This window comes from Etheostoma spectabile, chromosome 6 (assembly GCF_008692095.1).
Source record: "Etheostoma spectabile isolate EspeVRDwgs_2016 chromosome 6, UIUC_Espe_1.0, whole genome shotgun sequence".
Taxonomy (NCBI): domain Eukaryota; kingdom Metazoa; phylum Chordata; class Actinopteri; order Perciformes; family Percidae; genus Etheostoma; species Etheostoma spectabile.
In genome coordinates this window covers 26440738-26452394 of record NC_045738.1, presented here as the reverse complement: position 1 = coordinate 26452394, position 11657 = coordinate 26440738, and the positions used below count along the sequence as shown (strand labels likewise).

The following is an 11657-nucleotide window of genomic DNA, read 5'->3' as shown; positions in this document are numbered from 1 at the left end:
ATGGGTACGATTTTTCCAGATGAAATCAAAAAGCATTCTATCAATATCTTTACAAAGGTTACTGTCCAGGTGTAAAGAGAGAGCTGCATATGTGAGCCGGGATATACTCAGCCTATTTATTTCTGTTTGGTAACGTAGGTAGCCGACGTCACCGTGTGGGCGGGGCCGGAGCCCCAGCCCTGCCCCCATCCCTGCCCCCCAGCCCCAGCCCCAGCCCTGCCCCCCAGCCCTGCACCCAGGGTCCGCTGGCAGCTTGTTTGCGGCTCCCCAGCAGGAGGAAGCAGCAGGAAGAAGCACCATGCTCCGCGCCGTCCTTTCTCGCGGCCTCCCTCGACTGAGCCGGCCGTCGGTGTGTCACTACTCTGCGGCCGCTGTCCCTGCACCCAGCGGCCAGCCCGAGGTCCTCTTCACCAAGGTACGGCCGCGGGCAGACTCACTGACACGCGCTCTGTAGACGGGACTCTGGACTCCGGCCAACTGCGCAACAAGTGCGTCTTAACGCCGTAGAGAGTTAACGCAGCACGGGGACTGTTAGCACAGTGGAAGTGAGGAGGGGTTGATTAGGCCGATTAGTAGTGTGGAGCAGTGGGACACGAGCTGAGCCCCAGGACCAAGACCAGGACCAGGACCAGATACACACTAAATCTCTCTGCTTACTGCCTGGTTCTGCCAGGAGGAATCAGATGATCCAGATCATCTCCTGTTGCGAAATCCTCCTGGAAAGTTTTTTTTTGTCCAACTTTCTTTTTCAAAAATATGATAGGCCTATGATATGATATATGATATATGATACCGCCAATTTTGAACCATTCGGCATTGTAGGCCTACTTCCAAAACATAAATAAGGCAGTCAAGAAAAAAGTACAGGAAATTATGGCAGTAATACAAAACCATAAACTATACACAAATTTGAATACAAACATGAACACGTACTAAATGTACCTAAGTATTTATAATATAAGAACTACTTAAATTAATCGTTTTGGTTCATTTTTGTATTAAGTAGTTTTAAATAATAAAATAAATATTAACATATGTGATACCGTTTCCAAATATGTATTTAGAGCTGATACTTTTTGATAGAGTTCTAGGCCTCCCATTGCGCTTAAATCTTCCTGGAAAGTTTTTTTTTTTTCTTTCAACTTTATTTTCACAAATACATTGACAGTAACAGTGCACATTTCTACTCATGTTATATGGCAGACGCTATGTTGTTTCCTAATGAATCCTAGAAGAATCAGAGTCCCAGAAACCTTCCCGGGAGTGGTCCAGAAACCTTCCCGGGAGTGGTCCAGAAACCTTCCTGGGACTGATAAGTGTCAGGTGTTGAGGTTGCAGTGTCAATAATTAACAGAGCAACCTCCTGATTGGAAGCCATGTTCTGATTGGACAGGAGTGGGTAGAATTTCTGTGAAAAGTAGTCAGCAACTGAAGACCAATTACATGTCAACGTTCCATTGGGTTGAAGGAATTTTATCTAATTTAATTTTTAATTTAATCTGTTTATTGATCCCCTATGGGGAAATTACAATTTACACACATTTTGAATACTTTAGGATTCCTTCAAACTCAAACATTGAAACTAGTGCACCTTATACTGAAGAATGGACCCAGGAACACACATTTTAATTCCATAAAAAAATGTTTTTCCCGCTAAACATCTCAACCTATTTCAATGCAAATAAAATGCAGCATTTTGCTTATTCGGCAGTACTAAAACCCTCCTGGCCCAACCTACAGGTGTGCTGTGTGCATTCTACAACACGCGAGGAGAAGTCTCTTTTGTTTAAGTTTTAGTTCTCCTCTTGCGTTACAAGAGCAAAGTCCTCCGTGTGACTAAAACTCAGACAAAAGAAACGGCTTCCCACGTGTCAGCGTGTAGAATCCGCCCGGTCCACCTGCAGAATGGCAACTTTGATTCTGTTTCCTGTATCTGGAAAGGTCATCTCAGTGTCATTTGTTGCTTATTATTCCATACATATACACATTTAGTCAGATTTGTTTTTAGGTCAGTGTCATCACTCAGCTCTTACTGTCAGTAGTTACTGTCAGTGTCCACATCTAACCCTGACCCAGTCCAAGCTCTCTAACAACAAGGTTAGATACAATGAGGACAAAAGGTCTGACTTTATTGATCCATAGGACACGTGGGAGGTTTGCATGTCACATAAACTGTCAATTCTTATTTAGTTTTGTAATTTAATTTAAAAAAAATGTAATTCAAAAGCTGGAAACAGATAGCAGGGAGCCAGGTTCCATTCAGCCTGAGATCATTTGTTCCGGGACATGGGTCCAGATTAGAAGACAATAAGAACTGGGTCCAGACTAGTTCAACAATAGCCAGACTGAGTCTTTTCAGAGGATGGAAGAAGGAAGGGCTGCCGTCTGTCCAGGAGTCCTCGTGAGATAACTAGGGAGGCGGCGTTTGAGGAGAGGTCTGCCAGATGGGATGTCTAGACTAGAAAACGGGGAAAGTAGCGGAACCTTCTGGAGGCTCCTAAGAAGCTGGAGGGAGGTGTATGATGGGCTTATGGTGATGTCATTTATACTATGTTTATTTGGTTTCTTGTCATATTGTCTATATTGTTAATATGATATTGAATGTTGTGGTTGTCATTTTTTCTTGAATTTTGTCTGGGTGGGTGGTGATGACATGTTCATGTTGCAAATTGTATGTTTTGTTGGTTTAAAAAAAAAATAATGAAATTGTAAAGTTTGACCAAACCTGTAACTAAAACCTTTCTTCAGCAGTAATGATCCATTTGAATATTTCAGCTGTTCATCAACAACCAGTGGCAGGATGCAGCGAGCGGGAAGACCTTCCCCACCATCAACCCCGCCACGGGGGAGGTCATCTGTCAGGTCGCTGAGGCTGATGGGGTAAACACACTCCTGGATACTTTCATTCATCCATCATGTCCCGCTGAAATCAATAAAATAAGAGAATAAAATCAAATGCAAATTTAAGCCACAAGTCAAGAAAGAGTATAATAGAGGCAATATAACACTGTGAAAGAGTACTAACTACAACTACTAACTGGCATGTGGATTGGAACAAATACTCTCATGCACACTTATTGCTAGTGTCCCATTGGTTGAGCTACTGGCACGCATGCCGTAGGTTGCTATGGTAAAGGTTCAAAGCAGTCCTACCCAAGTCCAGTTATTCTAAAGCTGAAATGTGGATCATCATCATTGGCTTACAGATACAGCGTGCCGTGTGTACTTGGAAGTCAGACCTCCAAGGTCAAAGTCGGAAACACGCCTCGTGACCTCGGATTTCCGAGCTCGGAACTCGGACAACCACCGAGGTCCAAGCTCAGAAATCCAACATGGCTGCTCCGTGCATGAACAGTTGAGAAAGCTGCAGTAACATACAGTCATTAGCACTTCTGTCTTATTTGTGTCTCGCACACACAGTGCTGTCCATCTTCTACCTGTGGACATGTTGATACGTTGTTTGTATGCGCAAAAAAACAGAATAATGCGTTGTTATCAACTGGTATTGCTAACAATAGCTAACCTGGCTAGAGCTAACCTCAAAACAAAAATATAAATGGAACGCATTCATCTCAGGTGTGGTGTGGAGGTAGAAAGTGGCATGAAAAGAAAAGACTCAAGTAAAGTTTAAGTACCTCAACATTTGGACTAGGGTACAGTACTGGAGAATATGTACTTAGTTACATTCCACCAGTGGAATCAATAGAGGAGAAGTGGATTATACTTCTATATAAATATACCTTATGATGTGTTGGGGAAATCCTTCTATAAACTGACGACTGACTCCATGATGAATTAACACAGCGTTTTAGTCCTTGTGGTCAACCAATGAAATGCTGTTTCGGCAGTTAACGTGCACGGACCAGATGGAACTTTCTAGTACAGAGGTTCCCAAAATGGCACTTAAACAATAGTGTGCCAGGGTTATTTGTTCCCCTTGTGGGGCCTGATTGGTCAGCTATACTGTTGCTGGGTACACTCCCTGCTCTTTCTCTCCCTCTTTCTTCTTGCCTGTCTATTATTTTCATTTATCATTTACTTCACAAGACAGCTATGTTCACTCCTACGTCCTGTTCTCTGAGTTATCAGACCGTCCTCGAACTTCAGTGTCCTTGCCTCACCATCCCTCTTTCTGTGCTCACTGTAGCTTATCTGACTAAGATAGCCCTGTCTGTTCTCTCCCTCCTAGCTGTAACCCAGCTGCAAAGCATAATGTATAAATTGTCACACATACACACACTCTTATTAGTCTTTGGTTAATTCAGTATATACTTTGCCAGCTTTTACTGGCCTTCCTGAGTGCCCTGTTCATCACCACTCAGTCATTGTATTATTTCCCCACAATCCCCCTTTTCCACCTCCTAGGTGCGAACACCTTTTACACTAACTGCGTGCCTCAACGTCCTCCCCGTCCCAGGCATGGTGAGTAATGGCAGCATCCCACGGAATAGGGAGGCGGCGCTTTTTCTTTGGACAGGCAGTGGTGATGAGCCGGGATATCTGTTCCGCAGGCAGGGCACACAGCAACCACCCACAGGTAACTAGAATAGCGGAAAAACAGCAATAGATGTCAACAGCAGTGATAGATTCTTCCATTTGCCAAAAAAGGTTGTCATCCACCCCCCCAATGATTTGATACACCTGAGGCGTCATGCATCTCCTGGAAAGGCTCGAAGTTGGTTCAAAGCCCTGGTGACCTTCCCACCGGGCGTGTTGTTGGGATGACCGTACAGCACATCTCTCCGAACATGGAACAGACTCTCCTTTTTCAGCCAACAGCATGTCCAGCGCCATCCTATTCTGGAGCGCCATGGGGACGTTGGGGCCGTCTGCTCCCAGGCCTTCGATGGCATCCTCTAGTTGCATTGCTCAAGCGTAAAACATTTAATGCACAAATTTATCCTATCTACATTTTTGCTGGGAGTGACGGGAAGATGGCTGAAAGCAGTGGTATATTCTCAAATCCTGCGGCTATTTGATCTGCCAATTTGTATTCATTCGGGACACCCCTAGGAACTCCTATGCTGTCTATATAGGTTGGGGTTCCCGCCATGGATCAAAACCGGCCTTGCATACTACGGGCCCTGCGCCTTCTCTTTACGGTCAGTTGCACAGCCTTATGGTGGGTATAGTGGACTCTACTCCCTACCAAAGATATGGGCATAGCTAATCTAACCATAGCACAAACTCCTGACGTTGATTGTGGAACTTTATCTGGGGTACAGCCTAAGACCACCACAATAGTAGAATAGTCCTATTCTAGCCACTGGGCCTAGGGCTGTTTTGTTTTGTACAGTTGTATTACCCAGTCTGGGGTATATCACCTAGTTTGATTGTGGGCTTGCTTGATCCGGTGAGATTGAAACAGTGTATCTTGCACCCTCCCCCTTTATGGCGGTAAATACCCTGGTTTTTCAAGCCTGGGGGAAAGAGGATGCTAGGGTAGTACAATTCGGGAAGCTGTCTTAGAGTGTGTGAAGTTCAACATGCATGCATATCCTGCTGGTCCTCATTAGGAAACAACGGGGCCGGGTTAGTGAACATGACGGTCTACTGTGGCACAGGCCACGCACCCTTCCATGTGTTGTTCTTTGGCATTCTGTATTAGCCACCTGATCCATAAATTGTCCTGGCCTGCACTGCTGATAACTCTAACACATCTTCCACCCTCATTTAGAGAAGTCCTGCACTATTACGTCTTCCTCCTTCAAGGGGGGGTTTTACTGTAGTCTCTGCCATGTCAGTGTCATTCTGTGTGTGCGTGAGGGGATCCAAAATATTTATCTGCAGGGGGTTATCTGGTCACTTCCTGCTATCCATACACCTATGCTAACATCCACACATCCTGACCGTTCCTGCCCCAATTGCTCTATTTACTGACAGGGTTTGGGATTTTTCGTGGGGTCTGAACTATAGTCCCGCTGTATAGATATATCTCCATTCATCTTGTTGTACCCACCAATCTCTTTTGTCTGTCAACCTCGCCCATGGTTTCCACCTCCTGTTGTCCAACCCCGTCATACCAGCTGTTACAGAGACTACCTTTCACCTGTCCGGAAGCGCTCCTTCCACGTCCTCTACCTTTGAAGTCGTCACAGAGTCACATCTGTGTTTTTGTAGAAACTATTATACCCCCGCAGTCTAAGCCTGACACAAATCAAAGGTAAATGACGTGGTTGAGTCTCTCACATAGGGGAGAGTCAATCTGGCACCGCACCTGGGGATGGGCCCTTAGTGTGTTGCTTCACTACTGCCCAAACTGCTCTTCTTTTCTCTGTCTAGTTTCATTTCCTGTGTACTGAGAGTGGTTGGACACTACCGGGTGATTGTTCTTTGGTGTCTCGGTCCCCATACGCATGTTCCAACCCCAGAATTAATGCTGCAACTCCCACTACTACTACACTGCTAGGACAACTGTTGTCTTTTTCCCAAACCCCATTGCCTTCCAAGTTATGGATGTACTATGTGGGGGCTGTTCCCCGCCAAACACTCTCTCATCATACATTTTGGATTGCTTTTCTATTTCTGCCAATGGGCGGCTAGGAGGTGCGACTGGCCCAATGTGTCAGGTGGTGCCAAGGTGCTCCTTTTTTTACCTTTAACCTGAACCGAGTGTGAAGTAACCTCCCTTACTTCGTAAGGCCCGGACCACCTGGGGTCAGTCCACTTCCTCTTGTAACTTTGACCCTGACCCAGTCGCCTACCTTGACAGGTATGTTGCTCCTCCTGCGGTTTCCTTTTCGCCAACTGGACCTGCGTAGAAAGGGCTGAAACCAGAGATGTTAGCTTTTTCATATAGTCTGTCATTTCTATTTGCTGAACATCTAACATTGGCATGTGCCTCCATCTAGTGGAGGTCCTGGCATTTTTCTCCCTGTCATTATTCATGTGGGTCAAATGTGTTTCTCGTCCTTCTGAGGCCCTCATAGCCATGAGGGCCAATGGGAGCGCTTCTCCCCATGTTACTTGCTTCCTGCACATGCCTTGGCTATCTTAGCCTTCAATGTCTGGTTTGCTCTTTCCACCATTCCCTGTGACTGTGGATGATAACTGATCCGAAGGCATGAGTGATTCCAGGGCCTGTTCTACTTCTCTTTAGTAGTTTGTTGTAAATGGTTGCCATTATCTGACCTTATTTGCCTGGACCCCATACCTCGGGATGTTCAGTTTTGAGCCATTTCACCACTGTTTTGCGTCCTCTTTTCCGGTGGGAATGGCTCTACCCACCTAGAGAACCTGTCTACCATCACCAGAAGATACCTTTTTCCCCCTACCACATTTTCTGCGCCCATATCAGTATAATCTATACGGATATCTTGAAAACAAGCTGTGGGGACTGGGTACGCTCCTTTTAGTGTGTGTAGGTTTCTGAACATTATGCTCTCCAAACACCCTGATTCCTGACAAAAATGTGTCACCATTCCCTCAAATTGGGGTGCCACCACAGCTCAGACAGATTCGGAGAGTCTGTTTTTCTTCCTTCATGTGTTGGCTGTGTGCCTCAGGTACAACATTCTGCACATCTCGGCTGATGCTGCTATCTTTCCTTGATGAGACCTCCATATCCCATCTTTGTCTTTTGTGGCGCCGCTCCGCTGCCACTGATTCCATCATAGGCTCCTGACTGTATCCGCCTTGATGATGGTACATCAGTACATGTCTGTCTCCCCCTTTTTCTGAAATAAAATGGCATTGAGAAAGCCATTGTTTTCAGAAACTCCTATGAATGGGAGTGAGTAGTCTGGGAGGTGAGTGTCTCTGCCCTTGCTAGGCACTTTTGAGGTCAGAGAAGGCGGCCTCGGCCTCTGTTGTCCATAGGAGGGGGCGGTGAGACAGCGATGAGTTTCTGGTGTATAGTCAGGGATATGTGAGCGGCTGTATCCTGTGAGGCCCAGAAAAGACAGCATGTCTGCAACTGTAGGGGCTTCTGACTGTTGGGGGTTCTGTGAGACTGTCATTTGTTTAGCTTTGCTGGGCTTGGGCTTGTTAATTCTTCCAGTTGTTTCTTTAACACTTGAGTTTGTAGTCTTTTTAATCTCTTCTTGTTGCTCTGCTCCTTTTTGGTGTTTTGACAGGAAATGACGCACATTCTCGCCCCATGTTGCATCGGTCATTGTTTGCAGGCCTACTACTCCTCCTAACTGTGTCTGAACTGCTGTGGGTAATCCCCCTAGTACCCCATGGCGGAACGCGCCACTGTGCGCGGACGGTCCCACGGTTCCCTCATAGCACCTGCCAAATCTTTTTTGCTCTATCTCGCATAGGCATCAAAATTTTCATCACTTAGTCTTTTAAATCATGCCATGCTGCATGATCCCCAACTGTGGGATACATGCGGTGCAGCTCAGCCCAAATCCAGGGGTTACTGCTGGCAGGCACTGATGCGGGAACAGTGGGTCCCTCCCCCCTCTGGTGGGCAGCACTAGCTTCATCTGCTCCCATTACTCTACCCATACTGCTCTGAGATCTCCCAAACACAGCTGCACTCCTGCTGTAAGACTATTGAAAGCTGTGGAAATGCTCAGCCCCTCCTGTCAGGAGGGGAGTTTTGCACACAGAGAATCAAGTCACCAAAACTGTAAGGGGTGTACATCAACAGTCCTCCCCTCCTCCTACTGGGCGAGTGGCATTGTAGCCCCGCCTTGGTGTGTGGCGCGTCTGCTCTCCCTCACTGAGCTCATTTACTGTTAGACCAGCTGCTCTTGCTGCTTTTTTATCTCTCTGAACTCTTTGTTAAGTTTTTCCCTTATTCTAGTTGATCTTCGCAGCATATCGTCAGGGTCCTCGTTGGTAAATTTACCTTAAATGTGCCTGCTACAAAAACGTCTTGAGGACTTTGTGATCTAGATCTGGGCCTGCGTTTATGTCGTTTTTTAGTCCTTTCCCTAGAGCTGGAGCTTCTGTCTGTTTGCTCACTTTCCCTGCTGCTGTCTGACTGTTCGCTATCTTCCTTACTCCTGATGTCTTGTGGGGTACTATGGTGGTGGACTGGGTCCTTTTACTGACATGTGAAAATGCTCTGGATTTTGTTGGCAAAAAGCTGAATTGGGGTACAGCTTTGCTTGGGCCCTGGGACTGTAGCCGCTGGTTGTGGTGGAGCCGCTGCTGCTCCCCTGGCGCTGACTGTACCATTAAATTTAGATAACTTCTAAATCCTGTACGCGGCCCTCTAATGCCGGTATCAATGGGTCCTGTGGTACGTCATTTGTAATGCATTTGGCTGTAAATGGGCAGTTCCACTGGGGCTTGGACTGGGTTTTGTGTGCCGTTGGACCTGTATACGGCGGCGGTGGAGCGGAAATTCTTAGGTTTCTTATATCTGGATAAAAGGGTTTGTTGGCGGGGGCGCCTCAGCGGGCAGCGGGTTTTCTCTGCGCTAACGGTTTTATTCTGTTCAGCTTCTGTCTCAGTTTTTGGTGAACTTTTGTCATCTTGTTTTGTCATCCCAATTGTTCTGTATTGCTTTTGTCATTTTCAACCCACCCCATATTTCTCTTTCTGCGCTTCATACTCCTTCTGCTTGGTTTAGTCAATTTAAACCATTTTCTTTTCTTTTCCTCCTCTGCTGCCTTCCGCATACTCCAACTACTTTTTTTCATACTTCACTATTTCATTCACTTTCTCCGGGGACGGCGCCCCTTCTCCCTCAATCCATCCTCCTCTCTCCCATTCTTTCACAATCTCTTTGCTACTTTCCCTCTCCTTTACTGCCAACTTTTTCACTGCCCTACTCAACTTTACCATAAGGGGTCGTCATTTTACAACAAATAAGCAGTGGAGAAAAAATCCAACAACAACCACAACAAAATTACACATGCAACAACGAACAACTTTTTCATTAAGACTCCATCTAAGCCTTTTATGTACATCTCTATAATCTTTACAACTTAAAAAGTGACCTCTCACTCCTTCGCACAAATACACTCGCGGTGGACTCGTAATATTACAATGACAATCTGTTAACTGCAACTCTTTTTCAGGATGTTCACACAGACCAAGGGTGGCAATTCACAATCACCTATCTGAACTATCTGTCCTGCAGTCTCCTACCTCGTCAACCATCTGACGTATTTTCCTCGACTATTTGTCCCTTTTCTCTCCTACCGCCACCCGTATTATTCAACAATTCTCTTACAACTCTCAGTTGTTTTTCTCTGTTTAATCACATCACATGCCCCAACATTTCATCTGTTTATATCCCTTTAATTACAGCACATTCAATCAATACTTTTCGCTTAAAACAACACTTACGACAGTTGAAATGTGATCACATCAATTTAGTTTTCACCAATAACAGAATTTTGATTTTAAACAGGCTTCTGCTTACCTTTTTGTTAGAGCTCTCAGTGATCACACCACGAATCGCAGTATCGCCGCTCAGTCCCCTTACGGGCTGCGGGATGTCAGTCCGTGGCTGAGCTTGAACCGGACCGTGGCACAATGCCAAGGTCCAGTTGGATTCCCCTGTCCAATTACGTTATCACGTCGGGGGTCACCAAATTTGTTGGGGAAATCCTTCTATAAACTGACGACTGACTCCATGATGAATTAACACAGCGTTTATTCTTGTGGTCAACAGATGAAATGCGTTTCCGGGCAGTTAAACGTGCACGGACCAGATGGAAACTTGTCTAGTACAGAGGTTCCCAAAATGGCACTTAAACAATAGTGTGCTCAGGGTTATATTGGTTCCCCTTGTGGGGCCTGATTGGTCAGCTATACTGTTGCTGGGTTACACTCCCTGCTCTTTCTCTTCCCTCTTTCTTCTTGCCTGTCTATTATTTTCAGTTATCATTTACTTCACAAGACAGCTATGTTCACTCCTACGTCCTGTTCTCTGAGTTATCAGACCGTCCTCGAACTTCAGTGTCCTTGGCCTCACCATCTCCTCTTCTGTGCTCACTGTAGCTTATCTGACTAAGATAGCCCTGTCTGTTCTCTCCCTCCTAGCTGTAACCCAGCTGCAAAGCATAATGTATAATATGTCACACATACACACACTCTTATTTAGTCTTTGGTTAATTCAGTATATACTTTAAGCCAGCTTTTACGTGGCCGTTCCTGAGTGCCCTGTTCATCACCACCTCAGTCATTGTATTATTTTCCCACAGATGTAATTGAATGTTGTTGGAATCCTTTTCCTTAACGTGCAGCATTTGATGTCTCGGGAGTATTCGGATGTCTATCTGATATGTTGTGCGGTTATCTTACAGGCAGATGTAGACAAGGCAGTGAAGGCAGCGCGGGATGCCTTTAGGTTGGGGTCACCATGGCGACGGATGGACGCCTCGCATCGCGGCCTGCTGCTCAACCGATTGGCCGATGCCATTGAGAGGGACTCTGCCTACCTCGCTGTGAGTGATTATTAAATGTCAAAATATTAAAACAAAACAGAATGCAGCTGTTGAAGCCACACTGACCAACCAGTTCCTAGTCACTACCCAGTAGTTACATGTCTGCTCTACTCTCCTCTTTCTCTGGTTCTTCTCTTTCTCTTTTAACAATGTCTTGCTTTTGGAACATCCTTTAGAGAACAAATCAGACTCGGGGGGGCCCTCTAGCTCACCCAGTAAGAGCGTTCGCCCCATGTTGGCTGAGTCCTGGAGCGGCCCGGGTTTGAGTCCGACCTGCGGCCCTTTGCTGCATGTCGCCCCCCC

General features: G+C 46.0%; 1 protein-coding gene across 1 annotated transcript in view; it reads left to right on the top strand.

Moving 5' to 3' along the window:
• Window positions 1-138: 138 nt before the first annotated feature.
• LOC116690601 (aldehyde dehydrogenase, mitochondrial) overlaps window positions 139-11657 on the top strand; it is a gene marked incomplete at its 5' end in the record, with an annotated part of 26596 nt that continues 15077 nt past the window's right edge. Inside the window, 3 exon segments of the mRNA XM_032517684.1 lie at window positions 139-415; window positions 2776-2880; window positions 11214-11354. Of these exon segments, the coding sequence (XP_032373575.1) occupies window positions 299-415; window positions 2776-2880; window positions 11214-11354 (363 nt within the window).